Source organism: Bos taurus, chromosome 22, assembly GCF_002263795.3.
Source record: "Bos taurus isolate L1 Dominette 01449 registration number 42190680 breed Hereford chromosome 22, ARS-UCD2.0, whole genome shotgun sequence".
Classification (NCBI taxonomy): Eukaryota; Metazoa; Chordata; class Mammalia; order Artiodactyla; family Bovidae; genus Bos; species Bos taurus.
The window spans coordinates 52,010,110-52,030,622 of NC_037349.1; the positions used below are offsets into that span (position 1 = coordinate 52,010,110).

Consider the following 20,513-nt stretch of genomic DNA (forward strand, 5'->3'; position numbering starts at 1 on the left):
GTAGGCCAAGCAGTAATTAATTATAAATTCCCTATTGTTGGAAATCTAATGATTTGTGCTTTGAATTTTTAGTCACCTCTATGCTCCTGTGTACGGATCTCATTTACTGAATTATTCACAGTGAATTTGCTTTAATAATGCTCTCCTTTTTGCCTTGTCTCTGTCCAGTATCATTTCCTTAAACCTTAAAGTTTCCAAGTAATCCAAAGAGCATTTACCTGTTAAATCAATTCCATGTTTGATTTTGCAGATGAGCAGGATGAAGAAACAGTCACGACAGGCGGAAAGGTAATGATTTATTTAGTTAGGCCTGGTGCAGTAGTAACTCTTAAGGGTCCTGTGTGTTCAGCAATAGACATACTGAACTGCAAGTGTCCTTAGAAATATTCTGAGATTCTTCTGATTTTTAAAATTTTTGTTTAAAACCCCTACCCCCCCCCCCCCAAATAGTTTGTCTTTCTTGACCCCCTACAATGTTATCAGGAGGAATTGCCATTCTCCCAGGTAAGCATTTCTCATATACTGTGGTTTCTGGTTCCATTTCTCTCCTGGTTTCATGTGAGTAATCAGCTGCACAGTGTTCCAGGTGAGCAGGGACAGTGCCTTGCTTTGATTTTCTCACTCCCATTTCTGTTAGTGCAGCCCCAGTCCACTCTTTACCTCTTTTGAGTTTTACAGTTACTTCATGTTTCATCGGTTCTGCTCTGGAGACATAAGAATAATTAAGCTCTTGGATGATGTTGGATTTCAGGCAGGGTTTGCTTTTCTTTAAATAAATGGCCCCACTATTTATTCAGGCTGTAATCTCTGTGTTAAGATGTGTAACTAATGTTTAATCTCCTTGAAATAACTTCCTTAATGCTGAAAATGAATAGTTCTTTTTTTTTCTTTTTCAGTGAGTCAGAGAACTTCCCCATAGTGACATTTACTGTTTTTTATACATTCATGAAATGAAAATATTCATGACAGGATTTCAAGGAAAAGTATTTCAAGAAACTCTTGTGTAGATGGCTTTTTAACTGAATCGTTCTTACAATTTTCTCTTTGAAATCAAACTTTTGTATTCAGAGAAGTATTCTGTATTAATCAACTTATTAACATTGATGAATATTACGCTTGTGAGGAGATGTCATCATTTAGAGTATATAGTATTGTGTGGTAGTAAAAGAGAGCAAAATACAAGCCAGAGAATTTCCCAAATTTTTAACATCAAGAATGAGAGTAATTTTGAAACTGTGGACAAGTTTTTTGTATAACTTAAAGCTAAGACAGTTAGAGGTGGTTACTCCAGTAACTGGTCCCACAGTGTCATTCTCCTGTCAGCTTTTATTCATTTCAGTGCCAGCCTTTCTCTGCTTTTCCTCAAGAAAATTTTCTGAATTGAATCACATTTAATTCGTAAAACCTGTGGCACAAAAGCAACTTAATCATAAGCATGGTTTTCACTAGCTTCCCTGGTTTGGGAAATAAAATTTCTTACCTTTGTAATCAGTATTAACACTTTTGCTTTAACATTATTTAAGTAACAACCAGTTTCCTTAGTGCTTTCATACTTTAAATTTTTTTTTGATATTCATTGATCTTAAGGAAACTATTGTCTTAAGTTTCTAGCACTAACTAGATCCTTACCAGGAAATATAGGTTGAATTACCTTAAATGTAGAAATTAAACTCTGGAATCATTATAAAAGAATATGATTCAAAACTTGACTGCTTTCTTAAAAGAGTTTCATAAGGTTAAAACAGTAAAAGCACCACAGATAAAAGGTTAATAGAAATAACCCTATACAGTTTGAAAACACCTCAGTGTCAAAAAATTTATTTCCTATAGTATCTTGATAAAACCATTTAATGTGAAGTTAATTATAAGGAATCATTGAGTTAAATAGAGATTGGAACATACTCTACAAGCCATCGTAAAACTCCTCCTCCTTGCAAAAGGAGGAGGAGGTTAAAGGAGACCAAAGAGATGTATCTGGACTCCATGATCAGGTTCTGGTTTGGGGAGGAAAATCTGTAATAGACATTTCTGGGACACTTGGATCCATTTGCATATAAACTGTATGTTAAATGATATTATTTAAAAGTGATTATTGTAGTATAAAAGTCTTCTTTTGTTTTGACCTAGTGCAGTGGTATTTGCAATTACTATTCGCAAAGCCAGGTTTTTAGGTGAATTCAGTTGTAAAACCTTCATAAATATGATAAAATTCAGCTAGTTTCCGGCAGTGAGAATGGTTAACAGTGTAGGCCCTCTAGCTGGATTTTCTGAAATTTTGTCCTGTTGATGTTATTAGCTCTGTACATCATTTTCTCATCCACAGAAGAGATGATAAATAGTACCTGCTGTTACTGTGAGGAGTAAGTGAGGTAATGCACATATAGCTGTTGGTGGATGCTTAATACTCAGTCTTTGAAACTGGAGAAACTTTATCATTAGGTTTTACTAGTGTCATTGAGCTAACCTCCTTATAAATTGAGAACTAGTCATTTAGATTTCTGATCCTAGGATTAGGGAAAACTAGACAAATACGATGCAGGCTACTGTGGAAAAAGTTTCAGGCCGCCTTTGAGTTGATTCCCTGATCTGTTAAAAAGGAGGAATAAAATCTGCTCTCTCATCCGGACATCTTTTGAAGGTACCTTTAAAAACTGTGAAAAGCTATTTTTCCTTGACATTTGTTTTCCTAGTCCTTGAAATTGGATCAGCTAGCTGCATTTTCTGTAAACTGCTGTCAGAAGTTTGAAAGCTATTCCTTATGTCTCTCAACTTTGGCTTATTTTCTGTAGGAAGATGAAGATCCTGGCAAAGGTGATCAGAGTAGATCCGTTGACCCTGGTGAAGATAATGTGACTGAGCAGACCAATCACATTATTATTCCTAGCTATGCATCGTGGTTTGATTATAACTGGTGAGTGTGTGCTTATATCTGTGAACTTGGCACTGAGGAGTGGGGACACTTGCCTTGAAACAGTACTGTGCTCTTCTGCCCAAGTCCTCTCATCGGTAATCCCTGTCACGCTAGATGATGGGGGATGGAAAGTTATTTTAACTCTGGAATGTGTTCTTTTAGTTGTTTTACTTAGGGATAGAAATTAGATTATGTTGTAACTTAGGGTTATCAAATTTTATAAACTTAAGCCTAACTCATTTGGCGTCAGTTTTAGTTCAGACAGGCAAAGGCTTGAGTATTTAATTATTATAAAATACTGATGTTTATTATATGATTTTTTAACAGATTTAAAAAAATAATTTTGTGTATGTAATTTTGGCTGTGCTGCTTCTTCATTGCCATGCAGTCTCTTCTCTAGTTGAAATGAGCAGGGGCCGCTATCCGGTTGTGGGATGCAGGCTTCTTATTTGCAGTGGCTTCTCTTGTGGTGGAGCATGGGCTCTAGGGTGCACGGGCTTCAGTACTTGTGGCACACAGGATCAGTAGTTGTACTTCCTGGACTCTGGATAATAGAGTGGAGGCTCAGTAGTTGTGGCTCATGGGCTTAATTGGTCTTGTGAGATCTTCCTGGACCAGGGATCCAGACCCCATCTTCTGCATTGGCAGGTGGATTCTTTACCACTGAGCCACCAGGGAAGCCCTGTGATTTTTAAATGTTACGGAAATACATAAAGAAAAACTCCTCTGATTACCCAGTCATGGCTTTATGTTAACGGGAAACAGGAGCTCTTTCACATATAAACCCTGGCATATAAAAGAGTTCAAGAAAACACCCATCTCAGCATCCTCCTTGTCATTTACCACAACCACTGTGGCATCCTTGGAACATGGATGGAAGTAAATGCAGACCTAGATATCCTACTTCTTGATTACTTTTGAAGTGTAACTGTTTCATATCAGGCTGATTTTTGTTTGACAGGTTTTTATTTTAAAATAAATGTACCAGAACTCTAAATAGATTAGTTTCTTTAAGGTCCTTTCATTGGAAGACTGTATACTTAGTCTAGTGATGCCACCTTCACTCTGAATCTCTTGGTCCTGTTTGGATATTTTGCCTGCTTTCAATGGTTTTTGTGTTATTTTTAAGGATATATGTGCCTGTATATCTTTATATACATATATATGTGTGTGTATGTGTATACATATATTTATACACACATACACCTAAATACATATCTATAAAACCACCTTAAAAGAATAGGGTGGATGGTCCACTTGAGTCATACCTTCTTTTTTTCCGCAAACCAGAAGGTATGGTCTCTACTGGTGAGACTTTTCAGCATACTTTTTAAAACTTAACTCTTCATGCCGTTTCTCAATGTTATGAATAAGTGGAAGCTGAAACAGAATAAGTAAATAGCTCTACTTTGAAGGTCAGTCTTCATTCATTATGATGTTAAATGAGTTTTAAATTTGGAAGATTCAGAATGGTTTGAGAAACTAGCATTTGCCTCTCAAAAAAGGAGAAAGTCATAACAGTAAATAACTTTGTATGTTTTTATAGGTTCCAGAAACACTTCATTTGCATGTCACAAAGTGTGCTATTAGAAGGATAGTAGAGGTATTAGTTATATCCCTGTTTATAGATGAGCTAACTGCTGTCTCAGTTGAAGTGTTTCAGTTGCAGGGTTGATCATTGGAAGAACTCAGGCTTTCTAATTCTGGATACCACTCCTTCCACTACTTGACTCATTCACAGAACCTAAGGAATTGACTGCCAGTACTTCAGACATAGATTTTGAAAAAGAAAGTGCTTGTGATTACATACCCTTATGTGTTTTGTTCTTGGTGAAATTGTTTTTTTGGCTTCTTCCTAACCTGTAACATAAGAGTATATTAGAACCAGTTTGTAATTACTTACAGTTACTCTTTTTATAGTAAAACCTGGAATTTCATTAGATCTGTGGAACATATTTGATCTTAGACATTATCTTCCTAGATGTTTCCAGGTGATTCATTTTGTTTATAGTATTTGGTAATATTCATTTCAAATAATTTAAATGTTAGCAAATAAAGAGTGAATGCTTTTATTTGTATTCACAGACTGTTGATTTGCTTTTTCCCATGCAATCTCTGTACATGGAAAGCCACTGAGAAACTAAAATGTATCATCTGGAAAAACGCTGGTGCATGCGTAGTCTTGTCTGGCTCTTTGCAGTCCTGTGAACTGTAACCTGCCAGACTACTCAGTCCATGGAATTTCTCTAGGCAAGAATAATGGAGTGGGTTGCCATTTCCTCCTCCAGAGGCTCTTCCTAACCCAGGGATTGAATCTGTTTTCTGCATTGGCAGGCGGGTTGTTTACCATTGAGCCACCATTAATGTCTAAACTTCTGTGCTAGATGTACAGTTGGTTCATTTGTAGAATGTTTTGGGCCTGATGGTTTCTACAGTGCTTATCACCTGTAACATTTTATAAAATTATCAATGCTTTTATTTAAATGTTAAAAATTAGTGCTGTGGTCTTTTTAAAAGTAGTAAGTCACTAAACTCTGTTAAAAAATTAAGTTCACTTCAGAGTTTCTGAGGACTGGTCAGAAATGTGCACTAATGTTGAATCTGAGAAACTGATCATTGTCAATTCCACTGTCTTTTGGTTATTCATTTCACCAATTTGTTGCCATACCAGTTACTGTGATTTTTGTCCTACGATTTCCAAAGAACTTCTTGTATCTTCTGGCTCTTCATCTAGTTATGGTATGTTAGGACAATTCCATAAAATCTAAAGCCTTCAGTGTGTTGGTAGAACTTTTTGAGTTTGGTTATGTGAATAGAAAGACTGTAGTTAAAGTATTAGAGGTGAGAAAGGGAAATCTTTTTTTAACTTTATAGTTTATTTAACTTTTTAGTATACATTATATTTTCTTTAGTTTTATTATTACATACTGTTAATACATAGGAACTTGTGCAGGCCAATTAAATTTTGCAAGTAGTGCTCAGTTTTTGGTTTTATCCATTTTTACTTTGAAAATTAAACAAGCTTAACTCAGATTTCAGGATTTTGCTTTTCTAAGAGGACTCTTAATTGTTTCTCTCTCTTTTCTCTTCAGTATTCATGTGATTGAACGGCGTGCTCTTCCTGAGTTTTTCAATGGAAAAAACAAATCCAAGACCCCAGAGATGTGAGTGAAATGTTAAGATGTGATCCGGATACTGATAGTTATTTTAATGGGATCAGTATTTAGAAAACCTGACTATTTGGATGTGTTTGGCAGGGGCTTCTTAAAGCACTCTTCTTAGTTAATCTTTGCTAATGTCAGAGTCACCACACTGCTGAATTCTAGCTCCACTGACTAGCCTTGTGGTCTGGGGACAAATTCTTTAATCCTCATCTATAATTGGAATAATAATAGATCCTACATTATAGAGAGATTGTGAGGATTATATGTGTTACCACACAAAAAGTGCTTAGACCTAAGGCTGGCACACAATAAATTCTAGGTATAGTGTAGTGTAGTTAGGGAGACAGCCTGAGTAACGAAGTGTTACTTGCAAATTTTGCAGGCAGCTAAGGATTTATCGATTCACCTCTGTGACCAAGGCTGTGCTTCTTTTACTTCACATTAACTTCATCACATTACTCTATTGTACTTATTATTGTTACATGTTAGCAGACAGTTGTTTTGTGTTTTAGGGATTCTTACCCTGAGTTGCATGCATGACTGTTAATAGTCAGTACAATATCACTCTGATTTATTGGCCTATTGTCTTAACTTTTTGGTGTATTTGCCAGAAGAATGTGAAACTACTTTGCTCTATGAGTTACTGTTTTTGAAAGGATGTGTGTTCACCTTACGAATTTGGCCATTACTTTTTAGATACTTGGCATATCGAAATTTCATGATTGACACATACCGCCTAAATCCCCAAGAATATTTAACCAGCACTGCTTGTCGGAGGAACTTAACTGGAGATGTGTGTGCTGTGATGAGGTAAAAATGTCTGGACTTTTTCTCAGATATTTCACTGCAGATGGTTAGTGGTACTTCGCTAATGTTAGGCTGATTAAACTGGATGTTTTCTTGGTTAATAAAATACCTAAAGTAGCATCTTTTTTTAAATTCACATTTTACATCTTTTAATCATAAACTGACCACAGAGAGTGGGTTAGGGTGGGGAGTGAATAAGCTCTGTGCCCTAAATCTGTCTAAAGAAAAGAAAAGAAAAGTAGATTTCCATTTGTGTTTGGTTTATGTGTGAGTTCTTTCACCGTGGACCTACACAGGCATGTATTTGTTCTCATTTCTGTGGTTGAAAAGATTAGGCTTTCTACTTGGTTTGGGGGTGCTATATTATTAACATTATTTTGAGTTTGTAGAGAACTGTCTCTCAAACCAAAACTGTCGGTTACTTTGTAAAGGTTCATAACCTGCAAAAGAATGTGTTTATTTGTTTTCTTGGTTTGTTTTTTTAATGAAATGTGATGATGGTTATGAAGATGATGAGGTACATTCTCTAGATTTTTAACTTTCAGATGTTTATCCTTCAGGGTTCATGCCTTTTTAGAACAGTGGGGGCTTGTTAATTACCAAGTGGATCCAGAAAGTCGACCCATGGCAATGGGGCCTCCTCCAACTCCTCATTTCAATGTGTTAGCTGATACCCCCTCGGGGCTTGTTCCTCTACATCTTCGATCACCTCAGGTAAATTAATACCACCCATTCTTCAGGTCTGGTGGTTCAGATGGTGAAGAATCTGCCTGCATTTCAGGAGACCAGGGTTTGATCCCTGGGTCCAGAAGATCCCGAGAAGGAAATGGCAACCCTACTCTAGTATTCTTGCCTGAAAAATCTCATGGACAGAGAAGCCTAGTGGGCCAAAATCCATGGGGTCGCAAGGAGTTGGACACGACTGAGTGACTAACAGTTTCAGTTTTCATTCTTCAGGTCTGAGTAGTAACAGACAACCATTTCTAGTATTTGTATTCAGGAATTACTGTTACAGTCATATAATTGTGCTGTCTCTTAGCCGGTAGGTTGTGTTTGTTTTTATCTGTTGTAAAAGTTTGAGTCCATAAGAATGTTTTATGTTTTAAGATAATGCTCTCTCCTTAATCCCAAGAGTCTGTGCTTTATCTTATCATGTTACAGATTTACTTTCATAACTCATGACTCCTTTATCACCTCTGCCATCAAAGACAGTAATCAAGAAGCAGACTGTTTAAATTGTTTAGAACTTCTTCCCTTTCCTTAACATTTGGAAAGTGGACATCTGTGCACACGTTCTTGAAAAGATAATTATGTCAATCAGATTATGTGTATCATTTCTATTGTAATAACACAAAGGAAATCTATAAATTGCCCCCACTGTGCAACATTAAATAAAATTTGTTTGTTGTCTCTGTGACTTGAGAGGCAAAAAAAAGTTTCTTATATGTTGAGATTTTATTAGTTTAGCATAAGGTTTTTTTTTTTTTTGTAGAATCTCCACCAGGAGTCATTTAAGTGCCAGTATTAAACAGCCTTAAAAACTTTTGTCCCCTTGACTTTGTAGAGGTTAGTACAGCCATTTATTGTTTATTTGACTCATAGATTCCTGCTGCTCAGCAGATGTTAAATTTTCCTGAGAAGAACAAGGAAAAACCAATTGATTTGCAGAACTTTGGTCTTCGTACTGACATCTACTCCAAGAAAACCTTAGCAAAGGTAAGGATTTTTTGATAGGGACATATGGACTACAATCTAGCATATCCTAATTTTCCTTTTTACTTCTAAGAAGCAGCATTTTCTGTAAGAAACTTGCTTTACTTTCTGTAGGGTAAAGGTGAGCTTTCTTCATAAATCTGATGGCATTTTATAGAAGTCACTGTATGGTATGGTTAGAAGATAGATATATAAAAGTAACTTTGATTAATATGTTAAAGAAAATGAGGGGAAAATGGAGAATTTCAACAGAGAATGTGAATATATAAAAAGAATGAAATAGCTATTGAACAGTTAAAACCATACCTGAAATTAACCCATTGGATGGGTTTAACAGAGGACTGGACACAGCCGAAGACAGGATAGATGTATTGAAACACCAAGAGAAAAAATGGTTGAAGTTGAGGGAACAGGACAAAGAAAAAAGAATGCAAGAGACACATGAGATACGGTCAGAAGAATGATTCATTTATCATTAATAGAGACCCATAAGGGGAGAGATAGTGGCACAGAACTGATATTTGAAAGTGTAAGGGTTAAAAATTTTCCATAACTAATGAAAAAATAACAATGCCCAGGATAAGAGAGATTGAATACAGAGAAAAGCATACTTGGACATTTGATGTTTAAACTCTAAAAGTTGATGTGTTATAAAGCAACCAAGGAGAATGGGAGTGGAAGTGGGCACATTAAAGTCAATGGCACAATGATAAAACTGATGTCTGCCTTTTCAGCAGGAATGATAGGAGCCAGAGGACAACGTAAAAATATTTTTAAATGCTGAAAGGGAAACTGTCACTCTGAAATTCTGTATTCAATAGAAATACCTTTCAAAATTGAAAGTACAGTAAAGACTTTCACAGACATTCGAAAGGTGGAACTAGCTCAAGGTGTAGGAAAGCTGAAGGAAATTCTTTAAGTTGAAGGGTAGTGATTCCAAGTGGAAGCACATGATGGTTAGGAAGGAATAAAGACCATAAGAACAGTTATATTGAATTGCATGTTAATGGTTTTAATGTTTTAATTGAGCAGCAGAGATTGTCAAATTAGATGAAAAATCGAGAACATATATTGTCTGAGACACTCAAAGACACATACTGAATGAAAATGAATGGGAAAGACATACCTTCTAAACAAAGCCAAAATCACTATATTAATATTTATAAACATAGACATCAAAACAAGTTGTTTTACCAGAATTAAATAGAGGCATCTCATAATGATAAAGGTATTAATCAAGAGGACACAAGCTCACTTGTAAGTTATCAAAGATTCTAATGAAAAAAGTGATTTGGAGCTTAGGGAGTCACTTGGAGATTTTATTAATCAAGAGATGTTAAATATGAGATATATGAACCTGTTGCAATTGGAGTAAACTATCTGCCAGAGTGCCTTATGTGTGGTACAGTTTGTCCTTAAATCTTGGATAAAGTACAGGCTTCAAGGTATACCAAACATTTGTTTTATGTTTTAATATTATAGTGCATCCATAGTATGTGTTAAAATGCTATGCTGTTGTAGATTCAAAAGGTGTTTTTAAATATCAAAGTAGTAGAAATAAGTAGTGTAAGTGATCCATGTCTAAGTAGTCCATGAATTCTTGGTAGACAGCAAGAAATCTTTGAAATAAAACAGCCTTTTTCTTGGGGGTTTAAGTTCCTTGCATGTTTTATTCCTGTAATTCAGGGACTTATTTTGGTGGTTTGCAGAAAACAGTCCCTGGAACTTAGAAAGGAGCTCTGCTGAGCTCCATACTCAGCTTTTAGGAATGAGTTAAATCGTTTCTGAACTTTCTCCTTTAGAGTAAAGGTGCTAGTGCTGGAAGAGAATGGACCGAACAGGAGACTCTGCTGCTCTTGGAGGTAAGCACAGTAATGCTGGGGTCCCTTTAGTCTTACGGGTGCCAAGTTTCTGTGCCTGGCATTTTAAATACACCTTTGAAATTTATCCTAAAAATAGTAAATCCATGCGGTGAGTTTTAATGGAATATTCTTGGGCTGTTACAGTTTGTATATCACACTGGCTGTGATATACATATAGATAACGTGCTGGCTGTCAGTAGGGGAGATCAAGCTTGGATATGTGTTATTTTGGCACGGGTTGAGTTTTTTTATTTTAAATCTGTTACTAACAAATATTGGAACTTTGCCAAGGTAGTCTAGATTTCTAACTCTTCCTCCATAATTAGAAGATTTAGCAACTCTGGACCCTCGTTTTCACACAGCAATAATTATCTCCTTGGCCTTGGGTAGCAGATGTTCCTTTGAATTGGAGCATTTCTTCATATCCAGTTTTTCTTAACTTAGACCATGTCAGTCATTGTAGATTAATTCCCTAGAGTTTCTATGCATTTGAGCATACAACTTCCGTATCTCCCAAAAGGATTACAGAAAAGGGACTGAAAATATCTGCCATTGAAAACATTACCTTGTGAATGAAAGGTGAAGACTGTGATGAATCTGTGATTATACACAATATCTCTGTCCATCAGCATGCTGCTTTTTTCAGTTTGCTTATGTCTTTGGAGATTCTTGCAGATCTCTTAATTGTACTCTGAAGGGTGGGAAAAAGAGAATCTTTGGTTTCATATTAACCATTTTCAGAGGAGAACTGTTTGTCTTCAGTTCAGTTCAGTTGCTCAGTCATGTCCGACTTTTTGCTATCCCATGAACCGCAGCATGCTAGGCCTCCCTGTCCGTCACCAACTCCCGGAGTTTACCCAAACTCGTGTCCATTGAGTCGGTGATGCCATCCAACCATCTCATTCTCTGTCGTTCCCATCTCCTCCTGCCCTCAATCTTTCCCAGCATCAGGGTCTTTTCCAATGAGTCAGCTCTTCGCATCAGCTGGCCAAAGTATTGGAGTTTCAGCTTCAACATCAGTCCTACCAATGAACCCCCAGGACTGATCTCCTTTAGGATGGACTGGTTAGATCTCCTTGCAGTCCACAGGACTCTGAAGAGTCTTCTCCAACACCACAGTTCAAAAGCATCAATTCTTCGGTGCTCAGCTTTCTTTATGGTCCAGCTCTCACATCCATACATGACTACTGGAAAAACCATAGCTTTGACTAGATGGACCTGGATTTTCATAATTTGCTTGTCCATTAGGTATATTGTTTTAGTTTATTAGGCAAGTCTGTTACTACCTGGATATGTAGTTAGAAGCAGGAGAAATATTTTAATGGCTTTTTCAGATAATTAGTATTCTTTGATAAAGGCATCTGCCCTGCCACCCCCCCTTTTTTTAAAAACATACTGAAGGTTTGTGGAAATCTTGCATTAAGCAGGTCTGTTGGTGCCATTTTTCCAACAGTATTTGTTCACCTTGTGTCTGTGTCGCATTTTGGTAATTCTCAGAATGTTTTAAACTTTTTATTGTTAATTATATATTTCTTACAGTGATCTGTGGTCTTAGATGTTACTATTTCAAAAAGATCATTCACTGAAGGCTCAGATGATGGTTATGGGCTTCCCTGATAGCTCAGCTGGTGAAGAATCCTCCTCCAATGCAAGAGACCCAGGTTTGATTCCTGGGTTGGGAAGGTGCGCTGGAGAAGGGATAAGGCTACCCACTTCAGTATTCTTGGGCTTCCCTCGTAACTCAGCTGGTAAAGAATCCACCTGCTGGGTTCGATTCCTGGGTTGGAAAGATCCCCTGGAGAAGAGGAAAGCTACCCACGCCAGTATTCTGGCCTGGAGAATTCCATGGACTGTATATAGTTCATGGGGTTGCAAAGAATTGGACATGACTGAGCGACTTTTACTTTCAGGTGATAGCTAGCACTTTTTAGTAGCAAAGTATTTTTTTTTTTTTTTTTTAAACTGGATCTTGCACTCAAATGATTCTTCCAAATTTAGATCTGATAATTCCATATCACTGCCAAGTGCCTTGCCTATTATACATGAACTAGCTCTGTTTGTCAATATCCTTAGGATTTAAAGATCTATTCTCTGCCTCCTTCCTCAGCCTGTTTTCTCACTGATTTCCAGCTTGTACTTCCATCTTCTATGACTCTCCCAAACTGCTTGTGATTTCCCACAACTAGATCTTTCCTGATATGATCCCCTTAGTAGAAATCACCTGATCTCTGGCTGTCTCCTTAAGAACTCATACCTGGGGATATACTTAATTCAGAAGTTATCTTTGCCCAGAATCCATCACTGAGACTGCTCTCTTTTTTGGTGCCTTGTGTATTACACAACACAACTTTTAGTGTTTAATTTTCTCAAGTTGAAAAGACAAACTCTTATCTATCTTTATATTTGTAGTGACAAGCCTTGATAATGTCGCATAAGAATATAACAGATGTTGGTTGTTGTGGATAAAGTTAATAATTGTAACATGAAATTGTATTTTTTTTAATTAATTTATTTTTGTCTGTTCTAGGTCATTATTGCTGTGGGGGCTTTTCTCTAGTTGTGGCAAGTGGGGGCTACTCTTCATCGCGCTGTTTGAGCTTCTCATTCCAGTGGCTTCTCTTGTTGTGGAGTATGGTCTCTGTGTTGCCAGGGCTTCCGTAGTTGCAGCTCCCAGGCTCTAGAGCACAGGCTTAATAGTTGCGGTGCATACGCTCAGTTGCTCCTTGGCATGTGGGACCTTCCCAGACAAGGGGTCGAGTCCATGTCTCCTGCATTGGCGGCGGGTTCTTTACCACTGAGCTACCAAGGAAGCACTAGCAACAAATTATTTTAAAATGAAAGTAAGTGCATTTTTTTTTAAAGACATAAAGCTATTGCATACTTAGTAGACTATAGCACAGTATGAATATAACTTTTATATGCACTGTAAAAGCCAACATATCTGTGTGACTCGATTTATTGCAGTCCTCACTTTATCACAGTGGTCCAGAATTGAAACTGCAGCATCTCCAAGGTATGCTTGTACAGTATCACATTAAACCTTGACCACTGGTAGTTTCTTAAAGGTTAGTTGGTGTGAAATCAGTTGGTCTCTCCTGTTGAACTAGTAATGGATCTTATACCCATGTATGATTACATAGTGTCTTTCGTTGATAAGTTGGAAAATACTGGTTTTCTGATTTATGCAGATCTTCCAAATGTTGATGCAGTTCATTATACAATATCAAAAAATGCAAATTGATAATATTTGGTACCAATCTCGTTAGGAAGTCTTTTAGAGAGTAGAACCAGCTTTCATGGCAGATGCATGATTTTCAGAATTGTAATTTTTCACTTAATTGTTGGCAACAGACAGTATCAGTTGTTTTCCTTGGAGTGATAATTTTGAGAATCATTGTTTATTTTCGAGAAAGTGTCTGCCAAACATCTGTGTCTGTAAAACTGTGGTGTGTTAGCAATTCGTTCTAGTGACAGTGATACTTGGAGAAGAGAGTGGCTACTTGAAACTCAATCACATGAGTGCTTTTCCTTTAGGTAGTTATGATGCTTCGAGAGTTGGTAGTCTTCCTGTTTGCCTGGCATTTCATAACATCAAATATTGAAAACACATGGGCTAAGATAATTAGATTCAATAAAAATCATTTTTACTATTTCATCCAGGAAACGTTTAAGTTGGTTTATGTGGTTTCTCCAAGTACGTGGTGATGAGGAATTAAATGGCCCTTAAGACATCTGGTGCCACCTCCTTGCTTCATACTAAGGGGCCAGGGGTTTCCCCCGTTGCTTTTGTACCGTTGTGCACATGTCGACATAACAAGTAGGACAGTAATGTCCTAGTGTTGTTATTTTGATCTCTTGGTTTCTGTGAAGGGGTCTGGTGCTCTGTGCGTTTCCAGACCACACTTAGGGATCCTTTGGGCCTTGTGGTGTCTCATGTATCTGTTTTGCTCTAATTTGACTTTATGAATTGTTCCAACAGTCATGGTTCGTGAAAACTTTTAATGGTGTATTAACTCTTCTGTTTTCATTTTTACCACCCTCTTCTACTTTGCTTATTCTCTCTTCGTGTCTGTCTGTATTCAAAAAGATTGGTTCCTTTTGCATTTTTACCACTATTTTCATTTGTTCTTGTCTGTCCTTTAAGTGTCATTGGTATGCAGAGAGCTTCTTTCCTGAACTCCTTTTTCTTTAATTCAGGTCTGTCTTGTCTAGTCATATCTGCTTGTGGGTATTGATTTTACCGTTCTCAGCCCTTGTGGGGAAATGTATGGGAAATGCTTTTGTATTGCTCATATAGAATCTGTGGGCTCTGGGGAGAGATGCAGTTGTGCAGTACTGCCTGAAACAGCATTCTCCTGTCAGTTCTTTTCCTTGCTGCACATTTATACTCAGGAGTTTTCTTATTTGTGTCCAGTTCTTTGCACCCCCATGGGCTGCAGCACACCAGACCTCCCTGTCCCTCACTATCTCCTGGAGTTTGCCCAAGTTCATGTCCATCGCATCGGTAATGCCATCCAGCCATCTGGTCCTCTGGTGCCCTCTTCTCCTTCTGCCCTCAATCATTCCCAGTATCGGGGACTTTTCCATTGAGTCGGCTGTTCGCATCAGATGACCAAAATACTGGAGCTTCAACTTCAGCATCAGTCCTTCCAACGAGTATTCAGGGTTGATTTCTAAGATTGACTGGTTAAGATTAGTGGATAGTAAATAAAGAGTGAGGTCAGAATGGCCGAGCTCCTGTTTACCCTGAACATAGCCAAGAAAGCCACAGATCTCCACACAATAGTGTGTTTTCTCTCCTGCAGCTGGAGGCTTTGCAACCAGTAGATTTTCCATTTAAAACATGCTGTTGAACCAACAGATGTCTGCACTTACACAGAGGAATATAAAAGTCTTCCCAACAGCATTGTTGACTATTCACACCTTCTGTTTTTATCATTTATTTATCTATAATTAATAGCTTAAGAACATGAAGTCAGAGGAAAATTTGTTAATCAATTTATAACCAAAAACTTCGTCAATTTCACCCTGACAAATACATCTGGAAGACTCGTTAGAGTTTATTGTTGTCCATTCTCCCTCCCCCAAATCATACCATTTTATCAGACAAGCATATCACATAGGCAGGCTACTTACTAGGTATCTTCCTGTGTAATTTTATATTACACTTCAGCTTCCAGTTGTCTTGAAGAAAGGCCTTTTTTAAAATTATGGGGTGTTTTCATCTACACTCCTTGGCTTTCAGGATCTTACCGACCAGGGATTGCACCTTTGCCCCTCTCAGTAGAGTCCTAACCACTGTACTGCCAGGGAATTCCCCAGATTTTTTCTTTTTTCTTTTAATGCTTGGAGTCATGGAAAAGTAAGATTCCTTTTCTAATTTAGTTTGGCTACCTGTGATTAAGTTCAGCACATTTTATTTGGTACTGTGTTTCAGGCGCTGTGGCAGACAGATTGAGATGACTAGCCCGTAGTGTCTACAGTTCAGTAATTCAGTTCAGTAATAGTCTAGTGTGTGATAGAAACTGATTGAAACGTGATTAGAGGTATGACGAGCATAAGACATACAGAGGAGTGGCTGTGTAGCTGGCCTGGGTAGATAAGATGTAATGGACAGCTTCCTGGAGTAGGGTGCTAGTATTGGTTCTGGTTCATGATATTTCTAGTACAGAACAAACTGGACATACACACAATACTTAGGATGTGGGATCTGGGTATTCCCGGAACATTAAAGAGTATGATTTAATTCCTTAACATAATGATGAGAACTGAAATAGTTTTAGGCAGGCAAGAGACAGTCTCCTGTGTCATACATCCAGCAACAGGAAGAAGGCTGGATTGAAGGGTAGAGACAGGCGAGTCTAAGAATCCAGGTAAGCGGTGGTGAAGGCCCCAGTGATGGCCGGAGGTGGTGGTGTATAGTGTAAATGTCTGCTGATGCCTTTTTTCTGCTTGTCACCCTTTTCCTTCCTGGACGCCTGTCGCCATTTTGTTTTGAAAACCTCTCTTCATTCTGCCTCTCTCATGTAATGCTTCTGTCGGTGCTCAGGCACAGAACTTCACTGCTGCTCGCCTTGTGCTTTTCTGGATGCTGATGGTGGCTTGAATTCTGCATATCTATTCCTTAGCTTTATTCTGGGAAAAAAACTTCCTGAACTTTTCTCGGGCTAAAGGAAAATGAACAAAGAAAAAAGCTTAAAAGTAAGCTCATCTGAAAAGGTTATGCTGGAAAGTATTAAGACAGTCTCTCCTGGATATTGCTCAAACATGACCTTTGAATTGGTAATGCCACCTAACCATCTCATCCTTTGTCGTCCCCTTCTCCTCCTGCTCTCAGTCTTTCCTAGCATCAGGATCTTTTCCAATGAGTCGGCTGTCATATCAGGTGACCAGAGTATTGGAGCTTCAGCTTCAGCTTCTGTCTGTCCAGTGGATTTTCAGGGTTCATTTTCTTTAGGATTGACTGTTTTGATCTCTGTGCAGTCCAAGGGACTCTCAGGAGTCTTCTCCAGCACCATAATTCTTTGTAATATACATGCCTTTTTTTGTTGTTTTTTTCTTGACTGAGAATTTAACATAATAAGGAAAGCAATCAGATCTACCTGCTATGAACAGTATAACTATTTTCATTACTTTTTTTAATTTAAAGCCCATCTAAAGAATAGTCACAGGTTGCTGATGTCATTAAGTATTACTTCCTTGTTATTTGTTATTAAAGCTCCTGTTTTTTTCCATCACAGGCTCTGGAGATGTATAAGGATGATTGGAACAAAGTGTCAGAGCACGTTGGAAGTCGCACTCAGGATGAATGCATCCTTCACTTCTTGAGGCTTCCCATTGAGGACCCATACCTTGAGAATTCTGATGCTTCCCTGGGGCCCCTGGCCTACCAGCCTGTCCCTTTCAGTCAGTCAGGAAACCCAGTCATGAGCACTGTTGCTTTTTTGGCGTCTGTGGTGGATCCTCGTGTGGCGTCTGCTGCAGCCAAAGCAGCTTTGGGTATGGACTTTCTTACGCTGTCTTGTGAGCGTAACCGTTTCAGATCATGGTTTCATGCTTTCTTTCATGATAGTTTTATCTCAGATTTAGGTGTTATCAGCTTGCAGTTTTATGTATTACCCCTTAAGGATAGTAGATTATGTTTTTTAAATAAAGCAGTTAACATACAACATTTTTCAAACTATGAGCATTTTTTAAGAATTTAGAGGGACAAAACAGTGGGTTTTAATGGTATTTTGTGATTCATATGGATTTTTATGTAATTGGCAAAAAGTTATTTAACACTCTTGGGTTGCATGAATTCTAACTAGAATTTTCTCACACTATAGAATTCTTTCTTGACATTCTGGTTGTTTCATCCTTACTGTTTTCTTGATTAAAATCCAAACAGCAGAGTTAGATGAATTTTGGACAGCAGTTTTGATTGTTACTGATAGATATTTAAAGATCATAATCTCTTGTTATATAGTAAGACTGTCGTGTAAGGTAAGACATAAGAGTCATGGAATTGCTTCACTGTACACGTTTATCAACTTTGGCCTTCTTGACTTCCTGGGATAGATCAGATTGAGTCTCAAGAAAGGTCACTAGGTTACACACGACACACTAGTGTTGTGTCAGATTTCCTAGTTTACACTGAAGCAAATATTCACGGGACACCAGATCACTGTTCCATTTTTATTCTTACACAGAGGAGTTTTCTCGGGTCCGGGAGGAGGTGCCCCTGGAATTGGTGGAGGCTCATGTCAAGAAAGTTCAAGAAGCAGCCCGAGCCTCCGGAAAGGTGGATCCCACCTACGGCCTGGAGAGCAGCTGCATTGCAGGCACGGGGCCAGATGAGCCAGAGAAGCTGGGTGAGTCCCTGCTGCCCCCAAGGACACGGTTAATAGTGGTTGTGTTTTTCTGTCAGCTTGCTACAATACTTGGGTTCGCTTGCACTTAAAATTGGCTCCAATGATCAGTACAAACTTAGGCCTTAAAAAAATTTATGTGTGACTTTGTTAATCTCTTCCTTTTGTGATAGAATTTTTAAAAATTGTCTCCTGTTAATAAATCACAGTTGTGAGGTATTTGATGCCTGTTTTTAAATCTAGGTTTTGAGTGTATAGACCTAAGAATTCCAAACGGACTTTTGTGGTTTTAATTTATATATTGCTGAGTAGACTGTTGTTTTTGGTTATTTTTAAATTGAAATAAACTTCATGTGAAATTCTTCATTTTATTCACTTTAAATGTATATTATCCAGTGGCTTCTAGTAAATTCCCTGTGTTGTGCATTCATCACCACTATCTAATTCCAGGACATTTTCCTCACCCCAGAAGAAATCCCATATCAATTAAGCAGTGACTTCCCATTCTTTCTCTCCTCAGCTCTGGTACCATTAATCTGCTTTCTGTCTCCATGGATTTGCCTATTCTGAACATTTCTTATAAATGGAAGCATGCCATTGTAGCCTTTTGTGTGACTTCTTTCATGTAGCGTAATGCTTTTGAAGTTCATTCATGTTGTCATGTTGTAGTGTAATTCAGTACTTCGTGTCTTCCTGTGCTCGATAATACTCTTGGGTGGATATACCACATTTTACTAATCCACTAATCAGTTCATGGCTGTTTGGTTTGTTTGTGCTTTTTATTCATTTGAATAAAGCTGTTATGAACATTCATGTACATAATGTTTTCTGCTTCTTGGGTGCCTAGGAGGGGAATTGCTGATCTTGTGAGATTGTATAATTAACTTTTTGGGGCTCTACTCAGTTGTTTGCACCGTGGTGTTACCTTTTTTTTCCCCCCACTAGCAATGTATAACGTTTCTAATTTCTTCGCGTTCTCACATAAATACTTGTTGTAGTTTTCTGAGGACCCTCCATACTGTTTTATGAAGTGGCTATACTTAAATGTTTTTTGACTACTGATTCAAAATCTGTTTACTTGCTATAGGAAATTATTCTCTTTCTTTTTGGGATAGTTTTGGTAGTGTGTGTTTTTGTAGGAATTTTTAAGATTATCTGGTTTGTTTGCCATGCATGCAAAAAAAAAAAAAAAAAAATCATAAAACCAGAACTAGAAACAACTCGGATGTCCATCAACTGAATGGATAAGCAAAATGCGGTATTCAGTGGAATATTATTGGACTGTAAAATGGAATGAAGTATTAAACATATTCTGTATCGTGGAGGTACCTTGTAAACATTATGGTAGGTGAGAGAAGCCAGTGAAAAGAGACAGTATATTATGTAATTGCAATTATATGAAATGTTCCAAATAGGTAAATATGTGGAGACAGTCGGGGCTTCCCTGATGGCTCAGTGGTTAAGAAGGAAACACGGGTTTGATCCCTGGGACCAGAAGATTCCCTGGAGAAGGAAATGGCAACCCACTTCTCAAATGAGAAGTGTTCCTATTCTACACTAAAGTAAAAACCCTGTTTTATATATAGTTATCAGTCGTGTATTTCCAATGTTTTTTACATTGTTCGTTAATTTTTTCATTCATTGTGAAACAATTTCTGATGAATAACTCAAGCTAAATATTTATTGCTATCATCTTTTCTACTAGTCCTGTCATTGTCTTAGTTATATGAAATTTATATAATCTGTGCTTCAGCTGCAGTGGCTTTCTTTTGTCTTTTTTATTTATTCTTACAGAATAAAGATAAAGTTAAAATTTAAATTGTCAGCCAGTACTCCACAGATGATACCATTTGGACTCCTGGTGCTCTGTTGTAGGTGGTTTGAGTAGATGCTAGTAAGGTCTCTTCTAGCCTCAAACCTCATGGTTTCCGTGAGTTACCATAGGACCTACCCCTGTTGTTTTCTCTGCTTTTTTTAAAGTATCAATCTAGCAGCTTTTTTTTGCAAATATGAAAACAGATTTTCAGATTCACGAAACCTCTCAATCCAGCCCTAAGAACACATTATTGACCTAATTGTTCTTAATATTGGTTACTAATCCAGAGTACCAAGGCTTTGAATTAAAAAGTAATTTACAGTATCCACAGTATTTCCGAGTTTGAAAACACACTATTTTCTTTTCTCTTAGATGGAGACAGAAATTAGC

General features: G+C 37.6%; 1 protein-coding gene across 3 annotated transcripts in view; it reads left to right on the forward strand.

Annotated features, from left to right (window-relative positions):
- Positions 1-20,513, forward strand: part of SMARCC1 (SWI/SNF related, matrix associated, actin dependent regulator of chromatin subfamily c member 1) — a 125,020-nt gene that overhangs the window by 52,107 nt on the left and 52,400 nt on the right. For all 3 annotated transcript variants that reach the window (XM_024983285.2, XM_059880120.1, XM_059880121.1), the window contains exons 13-21: positions 251-288; positions 2,790-2,911; positions 6,004-6,075; positions 6,772-6,885; positions 7,443-7,596; positions 8,485-8,598; positions 10,398-10,457; positions 17,198-17,456; positions 18,149-18,310. In XM_024983285.2, coding sequence (XP_024839053.1) covers positions 251-288; positions 2,790-2,911; positions 6,004-6,075; positions 6,772-6,885; positions 7,443-7,596; positions 8,485-8,598; positions 10,398-10,457; positions 17,198-17,456; positions 18,149-18,310 — 1,095 coding nt within the window. The remainder of the gene's footprint in view (positions 1-250; positions 289-2,789; positions 2,912-6,003; positions 6,076-6,771; positions 6,886-7,442; positions 7,597-8,484; positions 8,599-10,397; positions 10,458-17,197; positions 17,457-18,148; positions 18,311-20,513) is intronic.